The sequence below is a fragment of the Rhipicephalus microplus genome, chromosome 4, assembly GCF_043290135.1.
Source record: "Rhipicephalus microplus isolate Deutch F79 chromosome 4, USDA_Rmic, whole genome shotgun sequence".
NCBI classification, from domain to species: Eukaryota; Metazoa; Arthropoda; class Arachnida; order Ixodida; family Ixodidae; genus Rhipicephalus; species Rhipicephalus microplus.
In genome coordinates, this window is record NC_134703.1 from 153,460,358 (window position 1) to 153,486,046 (window position 25,689).

At 45.6% G+C, this 25,689-nt stretch overlaps 1 protein-coding gene across 6 annotated transcripts in view; it reads left to right on the forward strand.

Annotated features, from left to right (window-relative positions):
* The window catches only part of LOC119172421 (uncharacterized), a 103,115-nt gene that overhangs the window by 46,421 nt on the left and 31,005 nt on the right, over positions 1-25,689 (forward strand). For all 6 annotated transcript variants that reach the window (XM_075893771.1, XM_075893775.1, XM_075893772.1 and 3 more), the window contains 6 exons: positions 109-264; positions 10,280-10,386; positions 11,692-12,208; positions 18,969-19,225; positions 21,597-21,686; positions 22,868-23,022. In XM_075893771.1, the coding sequence (XP_075749886.1) occupies positions 109-264; positions 10,280-10,386; positions 11,692-12,208; positions 18,969-19,225; positions 21,597-21,686; positions 22,868-23,022 (1,282 nt within the window). The remainder of the gene's footprint in view (positions 1-108; positions 265-10,279; positions 10,387-11,691; positions 12,209-18,968; positions 19,226-21,596; positions 21,687-22,867; positions 23,023-25,689) is intronic.

The following is a 25,689-nucleotide window of genomic DNA, read 5'->3' on the forward strand; positions in this document are numbered from 1 at the left end:
ATGTGGCAATTTCAAGTCGGCAGGAGCTCAAAATCAGCAGGAGCAGGCAAGCCCTATATAATGCTGTTTCTTCTTTATGATGGACATCTTGTTTCCATATTTTTTCAGATTGCGATGACTGCAATCAGTTTTACGAACGCGAGTGCCCACGCCACAGGGTGCAGCTGATTGTCGACAAGCCTGTTCTGACAAGGGCATGGGCGAGTCTTCCTGCCAGCTACCTCTACGTCCATAAAGTGGCTGAGGATTCCGACGGAGAACCAAGTGGGCACCCCTTTCTTTATTTATTTTGTTTTACATAGATGCAAAACCAAATCGGTCTTTGAACCATCTCAATAATAGCCCATGCTTTCAAAATCTGTCAGGTCGAACACACGCATTCGACAACTCTGCTCTTCCTCGCAGTATAAAAATGTGGAAGGGGTGAGCCGACAACTCCTATATGTGATAGCTTTATTTACTTCCTCATAGATTTACCAAAGTTATTCGTTAGGTTTGTGCAAATATTAGAATGCTTTGAGTATTCGAACGAATATAACAGTATTTCAATTCACTTGGATTCGAATTGTAATAATTGAAAATTTTAAAGTGTTCGAAATGAATGAATAAATGTATGTTAGTCTGCATATAACCCCTGTAAAGGTGGTTTTACTGCAATTGAGAGGTGCTAAGCTGTGAGAGCACTTATCCAGGTGCTTTCTTAGCTCATTATGCTGATTCTTTCATTCCCCAAACAACACTCACACGCAATAACCTGCCATATCACATTGCCTCTAAAGCTGATTACATTCAGACAAAATATCCGCCCCCTGTACTTTTAGGTTCTCTCATATTGACTTGTGTCTACATGTAAACGAAAACTACGATGGGGGGATTTAGCGGACACTAGGTAGTGGGCCTCTGGCTTGACTCGAAAACGGAGAGGACAATCTTGCAGCTCAGCTGTTCAGAACACGCTGCTTTCGCTGTCTCAAGGTGTACCTGTGCTTTGTTCGAGTTGTACCGCGACACTGGTGGAGGTGCTGGATCGCAACCCTGCCTGATGCTCCACACTCCCGCTAGGAGCCGTTCATCCAGTCCAAACGCATTGTCACCAATTGCAACTCCTGTGCATCGTTTCAGTCGACGGTTGCGAGGCCTTGCGCCAGAACTCACTCTCTCGCCGGAACCTCCCAGGCACCGCTCACCTCGACTAATGGCCAACGCAAGCCCTCAACAGGTGCCCCAAGGCAGCTTTCCGATGCACCTATCTAAGGTGACCATCTATCAGCCACTCGTTCCTGATCGCTTTTGTGGCTGCGCCCATGAAGACGCTGACGACTAACTTGACCACTACGAGCGTGCTGCCAAGATAAATCAGTGGCCGGAACACGAAAAGCTTTCTCGAGCCTATTTCTACCTTGACGATGGTGCTCGTACTTGGTATGAGAATAGAGAAGCCGATCTATCAATTTGGCCCAACTTTCGAGAGCAGTTCGTCGTTACTTTCGCCAATGTTAATCGACGCGATCGTGCACAGCAGTTATTGGAGCTACGGGTTCAAAAACCTAATGAAACCGTTGCAATGTTTGCCGAAGACATGACTCGTCTCTTTCGTCGAGCTAACCCGCACATGATAGAAGATACTAAGTTGAGTTACCTCATGCGCGGTGTCAAGAAACAGCTTTTCACCGGGCTACTGCGCAACCCTTCATGCACCGTGGTTGACTTTATTGAGGAAGCTACAGCGATCGAGCGGGCCCTTCATCAACGCTGCAGGCAATATGACCGCATGTCGAGCAATGTCCAAATTAATACTATTGCTATAACGTCTGAGAGTCAGAGCTCTTTGCGAGACTTGATTAGGGAGATAGTTCGCGAAGAACTGCAGACGTTCCGGACTCCTGTTGCTGAAATGTTCGTTGTTTCGGTCATTGAAGTCGTACACAACGAAATCCGCCAAGCATTGTTTACGGCTGGTCTTGATGCTGAGCAGCGTCCCACGAGCTACGCTGCCGCTCTCCGACGACCACCACCCACTGCGCCGATGCCGTATTGCCAGGCACCAATGGCCCTTTGGTAACCGCCGCAAGAGCAGACACTACAGCAACCACCCATGCCACAGCCATACATCTGGCCATCCACAGCCACGCCATGGCCATCGACGCCAGGGGAGACGCTCAGACGTCCACCGACACGAAGAACAGATGCATGGCGCACAGTCGACAGGCATCCACTTTGCTTTCACTGCGGAGGTGCAGGCCATATTGCCCGTCATTGCTGGCATCGAGGCGATTTATTCCGTATTGTTCGACCTTGCTTGACGGTCGACGTCCCAACGACGAATACACTTCACACCGCGACGACACACCCTTCTACCGGGCCCATTCTTACTTTGAGAACGGCCGTACCACTGCAGAGGAAACAATGCCTACTAACCCGCCTGGTCTGAGACGCCCATCCCGCTCTTCGTCTCCCGCACGTTCTCCTTTGTGGCACCGCCGCACCTATGCAGACCTTAATAAAAGAAAGTGACCTAGCCCGCACCGAGGAAACTGAGGGCGGCGACCTCCGGGGGCAAGGTTGCAGGCCATGAAGGTGACGAAAAAAAGCCCCCCTGCATGACGTCGTACAGCCGGTAAGCCGTGAAAGAGATGAAATTGTGACTGCCGACCTAAGTATTCTTCTTGACGGCCAGCAAGTGACAGCTTTAGTCGACACTGGTTCCGACTTCTCTATTATCAGTCTGGACCTCGCCGACAGCCTCAGAAAAGTGAAGACTCCGTGGATGGGCCCTTATATAAGAACGGCAGGGGGCCAGTTATTAATGCCCTCTGGAATACGTACAACAAGAATTGACATCAGGGGTTCTCCTTTCACTGCGTCTTTCGTCGTTATCGCCGCATGCTGCAGAGATGTAATCCTTGGCATGGATTTTTTACAAGAATATGGCGCCGTCATTGACATCCCAAAGAGTTTGATTTCTTTCTGCAACAGTATGGGCTTATCCGATTTTCCAGAGGCGCGAGCAAACCAACTGCGTCTTACTGATGACGACGTGGTCCTCCCTCCTAGGTCATGCACGCTTGTTTCTGTGGCCGCCACTGTCCAGTTTGACGTCGAAGGAGTTGCAGACCAAATAAGCTCACTTCTCTTCACCCACGGTATTTCTGTCGCACAAAGTATCGTAAGAGTTGCTGCTGGATGCACGGACCTACTGCTGACCAATTTTAGCGCTTAGTGCCTGCACCTTCCAAAAGGCACGGCTGTAGCTTACTTCGATGATGTCATAGATGCCGAAGGCTGCTTGGCGGTAGTCGACGAGGCGTTAAAACTCGATTCAGCGCCTGTTCTAGAGCTTAGCATTACTTTGCCGGAAGACGAGCTACGCAGGCTCCTTGAGCTATTGGCCGAGTACCAAGATTGCTTTTCGACAACATCAAGAGTTGGCCGCACGCCTCTAACCAAGCATCGGATAATTACCGAGGAAACGGCGAGACCTATTCATCAGAACCCTTATCGCGTGGCTCCAAAAGAACGCGAAGCGATACAACAGCAGGTAGACAGAATGCTTGAAGATGACGTCATTCAGCCTTCACAGAGCCCCTGGGTGTCGCCTGTGGTCCTCGTTAAGAAAAAGGACGGAAGCCTGCGCTTCTGTGTGGATTACCGGAAGCTAAATCAGGTGACCAAGAAAGACGTATATCTACTACCTCGTATAGATGACTTTCTCGACAGACTTCGACATGCTCGATACTTCTCTTCAATGGACTTGCGCAGTGGATATTGGCAAATCGAGGTGGACCCGAGAGACCGCGAGAAGACCGCTTTTGTGACACCAGATGGGTTATATGAATTTAAGGTCTTGCCATTCGGTTTGTGCTCAGCGCCTGCTACCTTTTAAAGACTCATGGATACGGTGCTTTCCGGTTTGAAGTGGAAAACCTGCTAAGTATATCTGGACGATGTCATAGTGTTCTCTGCAACGTTTTACGAGCACCTATAAAGGCTTAAAGTGGTCTTACGAGCCATACGGTCCGCGGGCTTGACGTTGAAGCCTGAGAAGTGCCACTTTTGCTACGAAGAGCTGCAATTTCTTGGTGGTCACGTCGTCAGTCATGCAGGTGTTCATCCCGATCCTGAGAAAATTGCAGCCATTGCACAGTTCCTTGTACCAACCGATAAAAAGGCTGTCCGACGCTTTCTTGGCCTCTCTGCATATTATTGACGATTTATCGCGGACTTCGCACGCATAGCATCACCGTTAACTCGCCTCACGAAAGAAGACGTCACTTTTGAGTGGAAGAACGAAAAGGAAGCTGCTCTTAACAATCTTCGTCAGTGACTACAAACACCTCCAGTCCTTGCCCACTTTGACGAGAGAGCCCCTACGATGCTTCATACCGATGCTAGCAATGTCAATCTGGGAGCTGTGCTTGTGCAGCAGCAAGAGGGCGCAGAAAGGGTAGTCGCTTACGCAAGCAGAACGTTAACACGTGCTGAGGCTAATTACTCCACGACCGAGAAGAAATGTCTCGCCGTGGTATGGGCAGTTACAAAATTTCGCCTGTATTTATATGGCCGCTCCTTTAAAGTAATTAGCAACCACCACTCACTGTGTTAATTAACAAGTCTTAAAGACCCTACAGGGCGATTAGCGCATTGGAGTCTCAGGCTGCAAAAGTTCGATATGGCAGTCATACATAAGTCAGGCAAGTGACATATGGATGCTGACTGTCTGTCCCGTTCACCCATTGAGTCGGCAACCTTACCCGAGGATGAGGAAACGGCATTTCTCGGTGTCCTCGATACGACCACCATTGCGCAGCAACAACGAAACGACGCTGAATTGCTTGGCTTAATTAACTACTTGGATGGCAGATCTTAGAAGGCACCGAGAGTTTTCGCAAGAGTGCTGTCATCGTTTTGTTTACGAGACGGAATACTCTACAAAAGAAACTTTTCGTCGACGGGATCCGCCTATCTGCTCGTCATCCCAGCAGCCCTTCGCACCGAAGTACTCAAAGCATGCCACAACGAGGTGACCTCTGGCCATTTGGGTTACACGAGGACGTTGGCCAGAGTACAGCAAAGGTATTACTGGCCAAGACTAACCACAGCCGTGAAGCACCACGTTCGTACCTGTCTCGACTGCCAGCGCTGCAGGTCACCACCAAATAAACCAGCTGGCCTCCTGCAACCCGTGCAGGTCCCAACAGCTCCATTCTACCAGATCGGCATGGACATTTTGTGCCCACTACCTACTTTTACTGCAAGAAACCGCTGAGTTATCGTCGCGACGGATTATCTGACTCGTTATGCCGAGACAAAGGCTTTCCAGAGAGGTACAGCAGTGGAGGTGGCAAGATTTTTTATTGAGAATATTGTACTGAGACATGGTGCACCAACTGTCGTGATCACAGACAGAGGAACCGCATTTACGGCAGCTCTTTTGGTCACGTCCTGATGCTGAGTGGACCAACGCATCGTAAGACCACCGCCTACCACCCACAAACGAACAGGCTGACAGAGCGTCTAAACAAAACCATTGAAGACATGCTTTCGATGTACGTAGACGTTGAACACAAAAATTGGCATGCAATCTTGCCATACATAATGTTTGCGTACAACACGGCCAAACAAGAAATGACCCGCATGACCCCATTCAGCCTTGTTCATGGGGGAAAAGTACCAACTATGTTAGATGCGATGCTACCGCACGAAGGTGACGACATCGACCCAGACGTCGACACGTTTACGGAATGCGTGCAAGAAGCTAGGCAACTTGCACGTTTACGGATCCGCCAGCAGCAAGAGTACGATGCAGACCACTACAATGCTCACCGCAGAACAGTCATCTATCAAACTGGCGACAAAGTCTGGGTTTGGACACCCGTATGGAAACGAGGACTTTCCCAAAAGCTCTCAAGAAGATACTTTAGGCCATACCGAGTGCTGCAACAACTGAGAGACGTCACTTACAAAGTTGTTCCCGACAGTTCGTGTAGTACGAAGCGTCACCAGCACTATCCTGAACTCGTTCATGTAGTGCGCATGAAGCCTTACGTCAGCGAGTGATTGCACGAGACTTTCCTTAAAAGAAAATTGCATTATTGACTTCGCATCGGGTTGATGCTCTTTGAGAGGGAGGCAAATGATTCGTGCCTACATGTAAACGAAAATGACAATAGGGGGATTCAGGGGACACTAGGTAGTGGGCCTCTGGCTTTACTCGAAAACGAAGAGGACAATCTTGCGGCTCAGCTGTTCAGATCACGATGCTTTCGCTGTCTCAAGGCCTACCTGTGCTTTGTTCGCGTTGTACCTCGACAATATGTTTTTTAGTGTAATTTTTAGTGTTTTTAGTGTGTAATTTCTTTGTTATGATCTATTTTTAACAATTTTCACCGTGATTGTACATGCTACATCGTATTCATTAGTCAATTGCAAACTTATGTAGTTTACAACAATGACTGCACTTTACTTTTTTTTTCTCCTTGTAGGCAGTATTTGTTAGCGCCCTTAATTTATGTTTGCATGAGTCAATTTTCTAACTCTCCTCAATTGTTTATTCATCATTTGCGTAGGTTTTTTTCTTGTTTTGTTTTGATTACAGTAAAACCTTATTACAAGTCACTGGGGTCGCAATTACAAGTCACTGTCAATTATCGCAGTCAATTACAAGTCACTGGGGTCGCAAGAAATCTTCAAATCAAGCGGGTTTTCGAATTAACAGAACATACAAAAGGTGGGATGCAAGTAACTTGGAACTATTTATTGTAATCGGGGCATGTCGTTTGATGTGTCGGCTAGCTTGTGGCTACAAGGGTTATATTTTCCAGAACAACCTGGTCAACTTAATTTTGCCGCAAACATTGTGTGAGCGGTTGGCCTCACTGCTGCCACCGTAAAAAAAGCAACAAAGAAAAGCTGTCGTTATCAACTGAAATCTGTGCCTGCGGAAAACAAGACATCTTTACTGCGACATAGTAGTGACACACGGACAGCATGTCGTCTGCTCCTTGCTGCGTCAGCACGTCATAATGCGATTACTCGCACATTGTTTCTCGTATAAGTAGGAAGTTAATAATGGCCAGTACCACGAAACTCGCAGTGTGTTATGGCAGAAAAAAAATAACTTCGAAACTTTCGAACTTAGTTTTCAAAGTAGGTGTTGCTGGCAAGAACTCCACCAGCAGTGCAAAGGCATGAATTGCTGGAGCAATTGCCAATCATCACATACATCGCCAATTCCGCCAACCTGTCCTTTGTTAATTTCCTTAAAATCCCAGAAAGTATGGGTAAGCCATGACCCGCTGATGTTGCGAGAAACATTCGATATGCTGCCCTCGCGTCACTGCTATTGCAGTGAAGCAGGTCTTGTTTTCCGCAAGCGCACGTTTCAATTGACCACGAGCCCGCTTTTTTTTTGCTCTGGAAGTAGTGAGGCTGGAGTGCTTCAGCTGCCACGCACACGCATTAGTATTGCTATGTTGCATTGCCTTGTGACTATTGAGGGTCGTCGTTTTCGTGGATTTGAGGCGAAATCAGGATCAGGATCTGGAACATGGCACTCGAGGTTTTTGAATTAACCGCACTGCTGCCGGCCGCTGCTTCAAATTATCCACTCAAACTTACATTGAAAAATACAATACCGCTGAAATCCTTCGAATTAGGTGGGATTTAAAAATGACCGATTTGGAATTAATTGAGGTTTTACTGTATACTATAGCAAAGTCGCAGAAAAACAATCATCTCTTTTCTTCTGCACAGTGGTTAAGCATTGCCGGAAGTCACTGACGTACCGGGGAACTTTGTGTAACACACTTGCCCTTTGAGATTCTTGTGCATTGTTTTAATGATTACTGAGATGCATTTGAAGTGTTTCTGCCAAATACAGCTCTGATTAGGGCTAGTTGGTGCTGATCATTCGTGGTGGTACCATAGAAACTTGCTGCTGGCGATTTGGTGCATGCTTAAAACGTATACTGTGGTTGTGCACAAAGAAAAGAAGGACAAGATAGCATAGGTCGGCAAAAATTGTGGAACTCAGACTCACTCATGAAATACAGTTTGCGCTTAGGACTCACTCAGACACAGACTCACCGAAATTTTCCTGAGCCAGACTCACTCCGGCTCAAGCTCACCGAAATTTTCCTGAGCCGGACTCACTCGGACTCTTAACTCATCAAACTATTACTCACCCAAACTTAATCATACTCACAGCTTGATCTGAGTATGTGCAAGTAAGTAAACTCTGAAGTGCCGTATATACTCGTGTAAGGGCCGCACTTTTTTTTCGAAAATTTTGCTAGGTGCGGCCCTTACACGAATCAGGCCGATTTAGTACAGGCAGTACAGGCCAAAGGTCTGTACTGTTTATGCAACAGTAGCAGAGTGCAAGAGTCACAAATGACATGCCAGAAATGTTTTTATTCGGATTCCATTTCGCTGTCCTCGTTCTCGGAGGAGCTCGCCTCGGCGTCCGCGTCTTCCCAGAGACGGTCATCTTCGGTGCCGTTCATGGAGTTCGAAATTCCCGTTACCTTGAAGCTTTTAGCAACTACTTCTACTGACATGGCACGCCACGCATTCAAAATCCATTCACACACCTGTTGGAGCGACGCCCGCTTCAGCCGTCCTGTAGGGGTCTTCTCGTGGACGCCTCCAGCCATCCATTCAGAGTAACATCGGCGAAATTCCACTTTGAATGGTCTGTTGACGCATACGTCGAGCGGCTGCAGCACACTCGTCAGGCCACCGGGAATGACGGCCAAGTCCGTACGAGTTGCGGCAACTCGGTTCTTGACGCGGTCGGTCAAGTGGCCCCTAAAGCTGTCCAAAACAAGGAGGGCTTTCCGTTGTAACAGCCCTCCAGGTCTGTTTGCCCAGACGGTCTTAATCCAGTCAACGACCAGTTCCTCGGACATCCAGCCCTTCTCTTGCGCACGTACGACGATTCCCTGAGGGAACTTCTCTTTTGGGAGAGTCTTCCTTTTAAATACGACGTACGGCGGAAGCCTCCTGCCGTCTGCCGTGATGCACAACATCACAGTGCACCTTTGGCGTTCTGCACCAGTCGTGCGCACAGACACACTTTTCGCACCTTTTAAATCCACTGTGGTGCTTTCCGGTGCATCGAACCACACAGGTGTCTGGTCCGCATTCCCAATTTGGGACAGGTCGTATTCATGCTCCCTCCTGAGAGCATTCACGAAGCGATGAAACTTAATGACGTGGTCTTCGTACTCGCGCGGCAGTTTTTGGCAAATCGTCGTTCGGCGCCGAATAGAAAGCTGGTTACGGTTCATAAACCGCGTAGCCCAGCCCCGACTTGCCTTGAATTGTGCCGGGGGTATTTCCATGTGGCGAGCGATGCTGAGGGCTTTGACGCGTATCATGTCAGTCGATACGGCGTAGCCGTCCCTTCGTGTGTCGACGACGTAGTTGACGAGCTCGCTTTCGAGTTGCGGGTACTTGCACTTTTTCCCGCGAAACGCCTTTCGGCTCCTGTTAGTAGCGGCGAGGGCATCTTTCTGATTCATCCAGTAACGCACGCGCTTCTCATCGACGTCGTACTTTCGTCCAGCTTCCCGCTTCCCGTGCTCCTCGGCATAGTCAATCACTTGCAGCTTAAATGCTGCAGTGAATGATCTCAGATGCCGGCCCATCGTCCGTCACGTGCGCTGGCTTCTGCAGGGTTCACTACAACCAACAAAGTGACACCGACGACACCGATCTGAAGTCGCGCTGCCAACGTATCGACACGATGCTAGGAACGATGCCAACAAAGAGGCCGCACAAGGCAAATATGGCGGCGCGCTGTCAACAGCGTGGTCGGCGCGTCGGCGGAAGTAGAATAAAAGCGGAAAAGCGTGCAGCGCCATCTGGCTGTAAATGAACTAACTACACTTTTCTGGCGGGACATTTTGAACTTTTGTTTTTTTTTTTTTCGAAATATCCGCTTTCAAAGTTGGGGTGCGGCCCTTACACGAGGGCGGCCCTTACACGAGTATATACGGTGAGTTTGCCAACCTATGCAGGAGAGACACGGACACGAAGGAGGCTTGTTTGTGTCTCTCCTATCCTTGTTTTCTTTGTGTGCAACCATAGTTATACCTTTCAAGTAATGGTACTAAATATGATGACAAGACAAGGTGCAGCATATACAAAGGGCTGCGTCTTTGTATCTCTTGTCTCCTCATCTTGTGTTCATGCCTAGTATCATCATGCATGTGTCAATCATGTTTTAAGCACAATAGCCTTATATTAGTGATTGCTTGGTCTCTCTTTCATGCAGTTTATGGTGTCTTTGCAAAGAAGAACATTCCCAAAAGGACACAGTTTGGACCAATGGAGGGTGTTCTGCAAAGGAGTACAGACAGACCTCATTCATTTCCACTTTATGTGAGCTGCTGCTTCTTTTTTGGCTAGTTGCCTGATTTATTGAAGCTTGCTTCTGACAAGCCGCGAGCAATAGCTCGCGGCTTGTTTGGCGGCAACTGCCGACATGTACACCAATGTTGCCAGTGTACTGTTTTCCAGTCGCCGCTCAAGGTTGTTGCTCCAGTCGCCTCTCCAGTGCTTCCTAGATAGCACACCGCCACCCAAAACCTCGTTTTTCGATGGCCCGCATGCTCGCCCTCTCGTGACTACCTCCACTTCGTTCTCGTTGCTTTGTAAGCACAGCAACACAGGACAAGTTCCTACGATGAGTGTTATGCACGGGTACCGATATGCTCCCAAGCCCCCTCACCTGCCTGTTCTCAACGCCGTTGAAGAACGCCTGATAGCTTCACATCTGCCATTTACGAGTGTTATACATTTGACTCACAGCAGCGACCAGTATGGCATAAAGGGGCAGGTGGCTAACATACGATCGATGTGGCCAGCATTGTGCAGTGCCGGCCGCGGAACATGCCCAACAATGCTGCCTTCTGCGTACATGTTACGTGATTTTTAGTCGCGTAACATACTCGTCCTACCTAGTCAATGCATTCCTCAGATGGACAAGCTGGCACACATGATGGGGGAGTAAAGCAGGCGATAATGAGGACAACGTGAGCGCATGCTGGTTAGTTTCTGTCCGTAGTACCAGGTGCAATGAAAATCTTTAACGGATCCGCTGTTAAAATGAATCAAGAGCATTTTTTTTCTTTTTTGGGAAAGTTTCATTCTGAGTATTTGAAACATGTGATGCATCTGTGTCCTGTTGTTAATTCTGTGTAGCTTCCCTGCTGTAATTGTGGGTTTGTTTTCTGGCCACGACAGCTGCTTCCTGAAGGGCACGATGTAGGAAAAAAGAAAAAGAAACAAAAAGAGAGGAAAGGTTCGAATTTAGCATGGTCAAAATTCATATCTTCAGCAATGCTGATAGATCAACTTCTTGATGAAATGATTAAAAAAATTTGTGACTATGGAGCAATTACAGAATTTATCCTGCCTTGTGGTCTGCAGGTTGTGACTTTTTTATCACTAGTTACATAATTACTTTTTATGTAACTCACAGCTGTTTTTGTGTTTATTGCAACCTCATTAAAAAGCAGCGATTCCGGTGACCACGATTTTATAAAAGTAAAGCATCTAGACTGAGCATGTGTCTTGTCATCGTATCCTTGTCTGACCGTGGTGTTTTGTCTTCAATCCTCTACCTGCTGGCTCAGCTCACGGTTTCAACTTTTCTATCTTCTCCTTCTACTTTGTTCTTTACAGATTAAAAAAGATGAGAGTGGTACTGTATTCTGCCTGGACACATCAGATGAGACGCAGAGCAACTGGATGCGCTTTGTGCGTCCGGCACAGACTCCTCTGGAGCAGAACATAATTGTCGTCCAGCAGGGCCAAAGCCTGTACTTCAACACGACGCGGGCTCTGGCGACGCGCACAGAGCTGCGTGTGTGGTATTCATCGGCCTATGCACAGCGCTGGTGTCTGCCTCTGCTCCATCAACAGCAGCAAGAGCCACTTCAGTTGGAGCACCGGAGTCATCAGTCTCATTCTAATCAGCAAGAGGTGATCGAGCAGCACCATCAGCAACAGCACCAACAGCAGCAACATCAACAAGTGGATCAGCTTCAGCAACAACAAATTCACCAGCCTATCCAGCAACATCAGCAGCAGCAGCAGCAGTACCAGGAAGTGCACCTGCAACATGCGCAGCAGCAACCTTCTCAGCCACAACAGCGACTCCAGCAGCAATGTTCACTGCAAGAGCCTGCCAGGGCCACCGGTACGTTGCACTTTCGTTTAAAAGAGGCAGTACCAAGCAACTCCTGCATTTTAAAGAAAGAAACCTATGTGCAACACGTTTAGTAGGAGGATGCCTCCTCTTGGTGATACAGTGAAACGTTGTCAATACGTACTCACTTTAAACGTACCAACCGTTAAAGCGTAGCTAACATAAATCCCTGGCCGAGTCTTATAGAGCCTAGTGCACTTGCTGGCATCTTAAGCTGCAGTACTTCGTCCTATGTCTATCATTTAGTGCGTACCAGCTGTACATTGTGGTAAACTCGTGTGCCATAAAAGATTGCTATGCCGCTGAACTTGCCGATGCTGAAAAGTTTCGGAAAAGGTTTTCCATCTTTTTGAGAAGAGGGCAGTTCGGTAGGTAAATGATCTGACTTTTGTGCAATTGCAGCGATGCCTTTGCTGGTAAGCATCAGGAGTGAACAAATGTGAGGCGCCAGCCTCCTTAGAACATGCCATTGTGCCTCATCCTCAACATTCTGATCGCAATAGGTATCTACAGCTATCGGCCCAGGCACACGTGGCGTGGTGCTACTTCAAGCTTTCTGGACCCTTAAAAAACATACACACACACACACATGCCAGGTCTGCGCGGAAGGCGCAGTGCAGTCACAGCGAAAGATAGAAGAGTGGCCTTTCAGAGCCTCTTCTAAACACTCATTGGGTAACTGCTGCAAGCACACTTGCTGGGTACCCACTAAGGCATTAATAATATTAATTTCTGGGTAGTAGGCTGGCATTGGCTATGCTATCCTTCATCATTCTTCTCAGAAGCGTGGTATCCGCTAAACACTTGCAAGTAATTTTGTGCCAATTGTTCATGCACTGGCTGACGACGATGAGAAGTTATGCTTGAAGTGGGTATGCACCACCGTTAATAGGTGATCAAGAACAAGCTTTTGTAGTGGGTTGGAGCATTGGATGACACATTCGTTATGCTATTTGCATTGTGTGACATCTGGTTGTTCTTTTGCTGTTCTAAAACGCTTCATTACTCATATTAGCGCGATTTTTTTCTCGATATCAAGCCTGCCTTAGGCAAGTTTGCGAAGAAGTCCCAAGCATTGGCGTGGCTCAGTGGTAGAATACTTCTGGGCTGGCACGCAGCGGACCAGGGTTCGAGCCCCACTGTGTCCTTGGTACTAGGTTTTTTTCTTATTTCTGCGATAGTGGCTACAGACACCGGCGGCGGCGGCTGAAAACTAGGGCGCTGCGCGTGATCTGTGTTTCGATCTCATAACAGCTTCCGCTGTAAAAGTGACTACCCTAACGTGTTGGACTGGCAATCAATGCCACCTCGTTGTGCTGGACCTTGATCAAGGGCTCACCGCTTTGTGGAAACAATATAGCTCGCTGTTGCAGAGTTGAGTGTTGTGAGTCTTGGCTGTCAGAAACTTTGATGCACTGAAGTTATCATGCTAAATACACATAAGCGGCACAGCAAGTGTAGTGCTCTTGTAACCATAGGACATACTTTTATTTAGCAGCAACCCACACGAGCCTCTGCCTGCTGCTAAGACCAGTAGAACATTGCGGAGCATCGTTTGGAAGAGGCTCATCATCATTGCATTAACACAGCAAGCTACTCACCACATTTGTTGCATGGTCTGGAGCGGTGTGGGTACCAAGAACACTCCCACCACAAATGAACATGTAACGTAGGTACAGCAAGCGGCTTGAAAGTGACAGCGTGAGCTGAGTCGGCAACATGCTGCACGTAACTGGCTTGGAAATGAGTGGCTCTATGCGGTCATACTGCATAGCGCATTCCGATAAAACTTTGTCACTTTTCGCATAGTAGCAGATCGCAGTACAAGCGCACACACATGTATAGAGGAAAGCCAATGCGGTCCATTCTGTCACTATGTCAGTTGCTACATATGCCAGACAGTGTAATAGTTTCAAAATGCTCCTTAGCATTGCCAATGCGCGCTATCAAATGGTCGCGTGAAAGTGCCAGAATCTTTTCGGCACCTAGGCAGAAAGCAAGAAATGTCTTAGTGGTGAGCGCTTTAACAATATCCACCTTGGCATTCTGTTTCTTTCTTGACGGTGATGGAGTACATCAGGAGATGCAAATTTGTACATGCTAGTTAGTGTGTACTGCTGTTTAGTGGGTGGTTATGCTGCATTTCTGGCAGTTGCATATTAATGAGGTTTCACTGTAATAAGGCATTGACATCTCAGTATTTTTTTCCTCTGGCTCTGCAAATGCATCTGATGACTGCACATACAGGAAGTAGCCTTCCATCTGCTTGTCATACCTAGTGGTACTAGTGGTACTCAATGAAAATGACCATCTGAAAACCGTGTGACCCTAATTATAATATTTCGGGTTTGACAGGCCAAGATCACTACAGTTAAAGCTGTATATAACAAAATTAACCAACTCCCCAAAAAATAGTTACAAAGAAGATTCAATTATGTGCAGGTTTGGCATGAAATTTGAAAAATAAACGCACAAATTAAACAATAGGAGAACCGAAGGCAGAGCTCACCCAAAGCATTTATTTGAATATTCGAATGAATATTAGAGTATTCGAATTTGCTTCAATCCAAATTTAAATTATTGAAAATTTCGAAGTATTCGCGATGAACAATTAGGCGTATAATTATCCACATGTAACTTCTTGTAAAGGTGGTTTCACTGCAGTGTAGGGGTGCAGAGGAATTGCACTCTGCCGCGAAGCCCCCCTTAAAAGGGCCCTGCAACACTTTTCGAGCATTGTCAGAAAATGCTGCCGATCGGTAGTTGAGGCTACTGAGAACACCCGATCAGGATAATATAGCGCAGCACATAGCATGCAATTCAGCATAAATTCTCAAAGTCAGCTGAAGATTGCTCTCTTCTCTTGGCAAATGACATCAAAGCTCAAAAATCACTAGTCACAGCCACTTTACCTGCCATTGGCTGATTTGAGCATGGCAGCTTGGTTGTTACTGGGGTCACTGTGGGAGGCCGCGACTTGTCCACGCAAACATGCGCGATTACATTGACAAGCCACGTATTTGAAGGGAAAAAAAGTGCTCAAGGTGACGAGGTGCACCTAAAATATTTTCTTTCCCCAGGTCACTCCTCCCTGCTTAAATTCTAGCACTTTTGACGGGACGAGAAGTGAGAATGCAATTGTAGTGTATGACAAATCTTTGCAACTCTGCTCGTACTAGATGCATTCGAACTTTTGTGGCAGTGTATTCATGAGGCAATCGGTGAATCTATTCTATGGCTACTTGAAAAACTGCTGCAGGGCCTCATTAAATGAGCATAATACCATCAAACCGATTCCTCATTTTTTATGTTCAGAAGCTTGTTATGCTGGCTTATATGCTTTAAATATAACAAATTTAAAAAGTTACACATTTTACAGGTAATTTGCATCCTACCAAAAGTCAAATCCTGCTACAACTCAACATTGTTTCGACTTCCTTTGAATGAAATAAAGAAAGGTTTTGCATAGAGGCCTTAGCTCACATTAAAAAAAAATATTTTACTGGTTACTTAAGTCATGTTAAATATGTGAAATTTTCTTTATATGTTATATATACTATTCGAATTGCATTCAAGATTACTTGACCAAAATCACTATTTGTTTCGTAACCGTACAAAGGTACAGCCATACAAATGTAAGAACTTTTACATTTGTACGGTTGTCAGGAAAATCTCCCTGAAATCTAAATTTAGGTGTTTGATCTGGCTGGATTAATGCCGCCCAATCAAATTAAGGCTTTCTGTGAGCCCATTGCATTTTATTGTTAACAAATTCAGTAGGTGTTAATCTAAAGGTACAGTAGAATTTCAATGATGTGAAACGAGCAGATACAATTTTTTGAAATTCCCCAGTCAAATACCACAAGGTCCGTTGAGCAAAAATTTAGATGTTCTGAACACTTTTCGTCATCGCAGCTGGTCATATGAACAATAGTACTGAAACCGCGGAAAGAAGGTCGAGATCAGTGTGCTCGAAGCTTCAAAAGAATGCGGGCACTGTCAGAACTGTGGTTATCGTTTGCCACAACCGCTGTGGACCAAACTAGCACGTGGTACTAGAATATTCCAGTACACTTCAGCGCAGCGCAGCTCTAGACATGATCATGTATGGCGGCGACGTAACTGACAAAACTCCAAAAGTGCACGTGCATCCAATGCTCGACCAGTCAAAGCAGTGCTGCTTTCCACAAACGCTGCAAGCAAAACTGCAGCAGTGGTAATGATAGCTAGCAAAAAAACAACTTGTTTTTGAAGGCACGCGTGCAGCCAGTGCACATGAATATAAAACAGAGCTACCGTTTTCCGCAAACACCATGCGGAAAACTGCGGCCGCGGTGATGCGATCATCTACTAGCAGAGGGCACAGGCGATAAAGACTTAAAAAGAGACTAAAACCGTTTTGGCATTCTTGTCCAAAGAATCTAGTAACATACATTACGTTGTTCCTGTCGATCTGCGTACTTCAATTAACTATACTTTGGCATTCAGTTCTCAGTTGTTCTCAAGCAAACCTTCGACCCGCACTGTAATGGCAGCTGGCTGCGCCGTCCCATTCATTCACGTGTGTCCCAGGAAGACATATGCGAATTGTTTTGATAGAAATAGGTTTTGCTAGTTGAGTTGATGACGCAAAACTTCGGGACATTACGAGTATTTTTGCCCACTATTGAGATTCGCACCTTCTACTGTAGCTGTAGTTGGGGAAACTACCCTGGTGTGTTCGGCCACTTCAACACTGATGTTTACAGACACCCCCCATTTTATCACGTCTTTTTTTATTTTATTTTGGTGCCAAAAAGAGGGAAGGATAAATAAACGTGACCTCCCCTTTCTTTGATGTTTTTTGTTGTTTTTTGTGAAAAAAAAAAAGGCGGGATAAATCAACGTGACCACCTCCTCACCTGTTAATGTCCCGGACTCAGAATTCTTGAACTTGGCAGGTATGAAACAGAAATAAAACCACCTTGCTTGAACGAGCATGAAAAAACACACGGGAAAGGGAGGGGTTGCTTGAATAGCAACAGTGGACTTTGATTTTAAGGCCGCAGTCATCATTGCTGGCATGCATGCTATCTCGGCAAGCATCAGTCTGCTTTCAACATGAAGAGGCTGGCTGAAAAGAGCACTTCTGTGCTTACATCAGTATTTTGTTAGAGTTCTGCAATATCGGTTCCAAAAGAGTTGGCTTCCAGTCTTACTTCTTGTAGCATTACAATTTGTTGCTACCGCATTGATTGCATTGCATTCAAAGCCCTGTTTTGTTGCCAGGGATAATTTACTAATCGCAAAGGCTACTGTCCAGCGAACTCACGGAAGGGTGCAAGATGGCAAAGCGCGTGACGAGTCAACCTCCGAAGATTCGTCGTCACCGTGGTCTCGGAGAGCTTCCATCATCACCTAATCTGACATCTCGTCGGTAGTAACGACAAGGCTGTCGGCATTAGAAAAGAAAAAAAAAGCTTATCGTCGTCGGGCGCCACTTCATGCGCGCACAGTAAGACCATGCACGTGTGCACAGCTTCGTAAGCACTCCTCTTATGCAGCGCGGCCCCACATATGTGATTCTACTAACCAAAAGCGTAACAACGCAAAGTGCCATCAGCTGTGTCACTGGAAGTGCAGTTCAGAGACTTCTACAGCAATTGAAGAGTGGCATTGCCGATGCAAAAGTAGTTTTTTTATTATTATTATTATTTTTGGTTGAAAGGTAGGGCGAGGGCACATCCGAGCATGCACTCGGGGCGGAAACAAATGCGGCATCACTGGCTCGAGGGGCACATGCCCGGTTCACACACCCTCTCGTGCAATAATGAGCGCTCGCTCTCGCTTTGGAGTTGCCGAGGCCATGAGCAGGTTGTGCATGCCGCTGCCGCTTCGTTGGCAGTGGGGCAACCGCACAAGATGCATGCTTGTGCCAAAATGACGAAATTCGGTACAACATTCCTAGGTTGTCCGAGGGGAAAATTTGTTAAATCAAGGATGTCTCCCGCTGTTGCTTTGTTTCATAGAGATCGTGAATACATGTGCTTCTATGGAGTAACGGGGAAGAATAGAAAAACTTCGTTATATTGTGGAATTCGTTATGTGGAGGTTCATTATAGGTAAGTTTAACTGTACATGATTATGAGGCACGCCGTAGTGGAAAGCTGCACATTATTATCATCTTTTGAAATTTTGAAAGCCTGCTCTTTAGCATAGTAATTCATGGTATTGAAATGCTCATATAAATTTGCTTCATGTGTAAAGTCTCACAGTGAACAGGGATAACTTCCATGGATCCAGCAAACGAGGTCAGGTGGTCGACCAGTCCTGAGCTCTGTGTCATGGAGCTGGTGAAGATAGCCTACTTGCAGGCCTCTGCAACTCCACAAGTGTGTGGCGCCTACATCGTGGATGGGAGCATTGGAAAGCGAGCATGTTGTACTGTCCCCCTAAATCTAGGTTTTCGGGCCTGTAGCATGTTGCCTCCACCGAATTCGAAACCGTTGTGGCTGGAATCTAACCTGCTGCGACTTATGGGTCAGTAGCTGTGCACCATAACCATCGTACACCGTGGCGGCACAACTATCTGACCTTGGATATTGCCTCAGATGTATGTTGAGTAGCCATTCAGTGAGGAAAATCTATGCTAAATTGCATGGTCTTTGAACAGATCTGCGGCTTATCTATCATTTTGCGTGCTGTCTTGTGATTCGTAAATGAGGGACCTGACCTCTGCCAGGCATACCTACTCCACTCTGTCTTGTTCCAGGTGTCAGGGATGAGATTTGGCCATGCTTCAAATGCAGCAGTGCATTTAACTCATCGGAGCAGCTGCAGTTGCATCTGAACCAGCACGAAAAAGTTCCTGACGGCAGCGGTGAGAACGCATCGGTTGCCGCACCTGTGCAGCCGTCGCCCGTGTCTGCGACATTGGCGGACCACGTCAATGTGGAAGCTAGTTCACTGTCATTGAGGGCACGAGGACAACCACCTAAGAAGCAACATGCTGCAAGAGCACCTCTAGAGGTGAGCTCTTGTCGTTTTCTCACAGCCTTTGCCGTTTTCTCACAGCCTTGGACAAGCTGGTTTTGTCTTGGGGCTCTGCAGTGCTCTGGTAGATGGCTGTGGTCAATGCACTGGCAGATCAGGGTAGCAGCAGACGTCCCGTTGGCTGGGAAGGTAGAAGTGAGTTTGTTGGCGCAGAGAAATTAAAGCTTTGTTGGCAAGAGCAATGAATAAATTGGCCTGAAACCAAGTTTCTGTGGTTAGCACGCAAGCAACATACTAGTGCATCCCATTGCTAATTGCATTCACACATCCACGCACCACAATGACATCATAGGCCACAGAATCTCCTTTTTCAAATGCCGCAGGAAAAGCTTCATGATGTGCAGTCTCTCAATCACAGCCAAATTTGTATTGCTGCAGGAGAATTTGGATTTAGCATTGCTGACTCAAAGTGAACAACCGCAGGATTGCCTAGGCATATATATGGCGCATAAAAAGAATTTTATCTATATTGTAGTAGAAGAGTGTGTGCTGTTACTTTTGTCACTTAGATGTGCATCTTCTATGCATAGTGCGTAAAGCGTAAGCAAAAAAAAAAGAAATGCCTCATTAATTTTGGAAGAAAGACAAAGAATGTTATTGGAACGAAAAAAGGTAATGACACAAGCAGTGACATTTAAGAGTTGCACTAAGCTTTATCCTTTATGCTTCATAAATGGCATGCAACCATGCACCTCATCCCCCCATCCCCCCCATAAGATGGAAGTGGTAGGCAGTGGCTGTGCAGAACAGTGTAAGCTCGTTATTTGGAGATCGAGATCTTGAAAATCATCTAATTAAGTGGATGTTCGAATTAACAGAACCTAAGAAAAACAGGATCGAGGGAACAGGGACTACTGTCTGTAATCGGAGATGCCAGTCGGCCATGTTTCGTATATTGTGGTTCCAAGGTTCCAAGTTTTCTGGCACTGCCTGATCCCCATGCTGCCGCAAACTGAGGGAAACAGTGGCTTTTTGAAGCCATTACGCAATGCCACCTGGCAGTGTCATGATGTATAGATGAAGCTGCTCAAACTAGTTATTGCCAGCACACATTCGCACTTAAAAAAAAAACTTATAATAGTAGTAATGAAAAACGAGGCCTAATTTTTATGGTTCATGGTCAGCTGACGTGCGTGCCTGTAGGATAGATATGCTTCACTGCAACACACCATCAACAAATCGTCAGTGTGTTGTGGTGCAACCATGCCCTCATCCTGGGAAAGAAAAGAAAATAATACAGGCTAATCTGACTGAATTTGCTGTGTGTTCCGGCTAGAGAACCTTGAAGTTCATGAGCCAGGTTTTTGAAGTAGGCGTTGCAGGTAAGCACACCACCAGCAGCATCAGAGTACATGTAGTTCGAGCAACAGCCATTTGGTGGTTCGCATACATTGTAAATTCCACGAAGCCATCTCTCACAATTTTTCCCAGTTTTTTAAGAAGAAATAGTGTTACGATTGCATCACGATACACTGGCTATATGCAAGGAGCACACGACACGCTGCCCACATGTTGCCACTGTGTTGCGCAGTTGCGCATCTTCACTGGAGGCATGTATTTCAGCTTCATGAGGCGTATTATAGACTGTTTCTTGCTCTGTTTCTATCTTTTTTTTTTCCACTGGCTGCAGTGATGCGAGGGTGCTTCGCCTATCAATCATCAGCCTTTTTACGGCGCATTGCCTTGTCTGTATTACTGTTGAAGTTGTCTATTCAGGTAGGCGCAGGCTGAGATAGATATGTATACTATTTGCTGCATGTAACTGAAATAAGCCAGCTTTTGGTGCTTGTGAGTGGACAATCAATTGATATGTGGCGTTTAACGTCCCAAAACCACCATATGATTATGAGAGACGCTGTAGTGGAGGGCTCCAGAAATTTTGACCACCTGGGGTTCTTTAACGTGCACCCAATCTGAGCACACGGGCCTACAACATTTCTGCCTCCATCGAAAATGGAGCCGCTGCAGCCGGGATTCGATCCCGCGACCTGCGGGTCAGCAGCCGAGTACCTTAGCCACTGGACCACCGCGGTGGGGCTTGTGAATGGACAAGGCTATGACAGGCTTGTCATCGAGGCATCATCAGTTTGCTACAAAACGCGGGAGAGCAGTATTTGTAGCATTAACCAGATTCTGTAACTGCAACATTTTTTACTACACTGTGAACATTTATGGATCCGTGTTCTTTTTTGATTTCACAAGTACCTTTCCTTATCCTGAAAAACAAGAAAGGTAGAACATTTGAGTTCAGAAGTGCTTATTCTAGTTTGTACAGACAAAGACAGCATATACTCAATGCTGCTATAAACTGGTTCGTATGAATGCTTTTCTTTTTTTCTGCCTATAGGAGATGCATAGTCTCGGTAATGAAAGTGTTCCCACTGATCAAAGCAGTGGAACTACAAACCCACCAAACCCTGTTCAGGAGATAGCCAAGGTGAGTTTCCAAGGCATTAACTTCAACATTTTTAACTTTTTTTGTGTGTGTGTGAAAATCTCTAAACATTTTTGGAACGGCATTCAATATCAGTCAGTGTAGAACATCAATCATTGGTCAGTAGAGTGCACATTTTTCAGAGCACTTACCGAGGCATTAACATACTTGCTCAATTTCTTTAATTTTTTGGAAAGTTTAACAACTCTGGCTGATAAATTTTGTATTGTCTTAGCAAGATGCACTTTAACTATATTCTGGTTATGAAACTGTTTCAATTGTTGGCTTGTGAATAAACTTTTCGTGGGACTGAAAATGAGCAGGGATACCTCAATGCTGCGAGCAAACATTTCATAAAAATTCAAAAATGGCAGTAGAAAGGTCACTCTAAAGTGTTGCCGCTATCTAGATCCATTGCATTCATTGTTAACTCATGATCTCGTAAGATTACTTCTATCCATTCGCTTTGTCTAAAGGTGAACCATTTTGTGCCCATATAAACCTGACAGCAAGTCTGAGTGTCCCTTCACTACAAGTACTGCTTTTTCTAGTGAATTGAGTCCTTTTTTTCTGTTCCCTTTGAGGGTCACCACTTTGACGGTCCTTTCATCTCGCTGCTTTCAATTCTTGCAATTTCGATTCAAGCACGTGGAATGCATGAAAAACAATGTGAATAAAGCATGCATTTATTTCACAAATGTTATGCTCTCAGGGCAGGCATTAAAAATAAGGACTTTGTGTCTTTCATTGCAACTACGCAATGTTTACTAACTAAATGTTAATAAATCACAGTATGCTTGCATCCCGCACTGCCAGGAAGCAGAAAAAATTGGCTGATAAAGGCACTATTGTTTCAGTTGGTAGATGCCCCACCAATCAGTTGCTGTAACTGATTGGCAGGGCTTGAAGATTTTTGTTGCATGTACGATTTTGTGCCATTAAAATAATGTATATTCTGAAGGCTGTGCGAGTTTTGTTCATTAAGCTATAGTTATTCTTCAGTTGGCTAAATGTACGAGTGCAGGCTCGACTGTATTCTATTCACATTGAACGAATGCCGATCTCCTGTAAGAACCGTGCTCATTGTGTAGCCGTATCCTGTTCATCAGAGAGGTGGAGAAACTTCTCATTGGAGACTAATCACCTCTGTAAACTCTATGACACCGCTGCTTATTTTTGTGCAGCCTGCATCGGGCAATGAAAACAAGTGCAATCTGTGCCACAAGGAGTTTCGGAGGAAGTACGACCTCAAGCGTCACCTCATGATGCACTCTAGCGAGAAGAAGTACAAGTGCTCGCTGTGCGATCTACGTTTCTCCCATCCCTACAATAGAAAAAGGTCTGTTGCAAGTGACATCTCATCGTATTTCGTGTGTCATGAGTGTGTCGTGTGTCAGACATCTACCTCACTTAGCCATTATAGGGAGCATAGTGGCATATATTTAATTCGCATTGTTATATTTTTAGCACTGTTTATTGTCATTCGGTATGTAGTATGCAAAAGAGAGTACTAATAAGAAGGACTTTGAACCATGTATCGTAAATGCACTGCCACCCTTTTTTATGCAGTAAATTCAGTTGGCTTGTATTGGCCCCATATTAAAACAATGCAATGGTGGGACTTTACTTAAAAAACGCTTTATTGCGATAGCAATCATATGGACACTCTTGGTGTCGACATCAATCACCGTATATGTATATATATATACATATCACCGTATATGTATATGTATCTATACATATATGAAAATGCAAGAAAGGAAAAAAAAAACTGAAAAAGACTTCTGCGAGTGGAATCGAACTTGGTTTCTCTCAATCGTGAGTGTGAGGCGTTAACAACTGAGCCACCGAGGAGAACGTCCTTCACTGTTCAAATGGCAAGCTACTTATATCTACCCCTTACCACTGCTCACGGGCATCTCGGGGGCAATCATCGTGTTTTCAGCATTACCAGCAAGATGGCACAATGTTGCCACATCGCACGGCGACGTGTGCTCTAATCTCCCAGGCGTACTTTGCCCAGCTGAGAGGAGGGGAGCAACGCTCCCTCACGTGCTTTTATCTTGCGATGGAGAGGAGGAGAGGATCGTACGTCTTGGCTGGCCTCGGGCTTTACCTGGAACAATTCTGCTGTAGTTACCGGGCGCATGACGGTCACTGCAATCATTTCAGTTTCTGTTTGCAAAAAGCGCGCGCTTTTCAGACACAGCGAAGTAACAATTGAGGTGCTTATTCGCATGCATCCGTACCTGTGAGTACCGTATTTACTCGCGTAATCCTCGCACTTTTTTTTTTTTTTGCCGGAAAACCAATGAAAAGTTGGGGGGTGCGAGAATTACGCGGGGAAAACTTTCTACGAAATCGTACAGAGCAAAAAAGAAAACGAAGTGGCCACAAATCAGGATTCTCACACCAGCAATTAACATCAAGCTTTATGAAGTACTAATTAAAACTTACCTCAACAATAACAGCAGAGGTTCAACACAAGACAAGATTTATTTTAGACACAAAAAGTGGAAGCAAATAGCCAAGAATTAGAATATTATACGCAAAGCTTGCGGACGTTGCGGGCGTAGTGGTAGCGTTCGTCGTTCAACAGGAGCCCTCAAAAGGTAAGCGTGGAACGTCACTATTGGGCTGATGGCTATTTAACAGAATTGTCCGCAGTTTCCTTCTTAAGGAATAAAGTTTACCATCAATCCCAGTTTTAGGCACACGGCAGGCTTAACGCGTCTGTGTGGCTTTCAGCAGCCATCACCAGTAGCGAACACAAAACTCGTAGACTCCGAAGGGCCTACTGGCGGCCCTATTGCCATTGTTTAGTGCATGATCCATCACTTGCAACTTAAAAGCAGCCGTACAGCTTCAGTATCGCCTCATAACTTGACAAGGTTACTGACGCAACATACAAAACACGCCGCAATGCGCACTGGCCACTTCGGCTTGGCTTGAATTGAATCGAGTTTCCATGCAATAGTACGCTTGATGCTTAAGAGATGGTGTGCACTATCATCATCAGTGGCTGGAACTAGCAGACGACATTATTGCAGCAGCTTACGGGGGTGCGATAATTACTCGAGGTAGAAAAGAAATCGTATTTTTGTTGGGCGATGTAGGGGGTACGAGAGTTACGCGAGTGCGAGGATTACGCGAGTAAATACGGTACATTTCGAGCGTCATTTTTGCGTGAGAAATGCGGGGCACATTTCGATCTGCTTTCCATTCTGCACGTGACCTTCCAATTTGTTGCTATCGTGTTCATTGATTCGCCTTTGCGGCAAAGCTGTGACTTTTTTCTCTACTAAAGCGAAATTGACTTCTATTGAACTTTCTGTGAACAAAGTCGCTTTGATTTTCAATCGTATGCGCTTTTCTCCTTATTTTTTCTTAGACCACCTTAGGGTGTTACAGACGTCTCAACTTAAGACCAAAGTGGTGTTTTTGCTGAGTTCGGGATTTCATTTAGGAGTTAACGCGCCACTTAGTGGCAAAAAAAAATCATATTTGAAAATAGTATGTTTTAAAGAAAGTTTGATGGTCTCTATCGATGGTTGTGTTTTGTAGAAAAATTTTTGAAAACACCACAATTCATCCAATTTTGTCTACACTTTAAAATGTGAAAGTTTTGAAGCTATCATGAGCAACTATTTTTTAATGAAATGAAACTGTTTTTTAATGAAAGCATGTTGCTCTTAGTGCAAAAAAAGAAAAACAAGTATTGAAAGATTGCGCAAAACTGTCAATTTGTAGGGAATTTTCTTTTTGTACCTGGTTTTTTATCATTTCATGAATTTCAAACCTGTCAAAATCTTTTGGGAAAACACTTTAGAAATAATGCCTATATGTGCGTACTTTTCTTAATCTATTTGACTGGAATCGATTTTTGACGAGTGTCCTGGTTGGGACAGTTGGCGTGAAGTGACCGAGCTAGCAACCACATTTGGAGTATCGTCCCGAGGCTATCACTAGATGTGTCGACATCTCGCATTCTCATTCTCCCAATGAA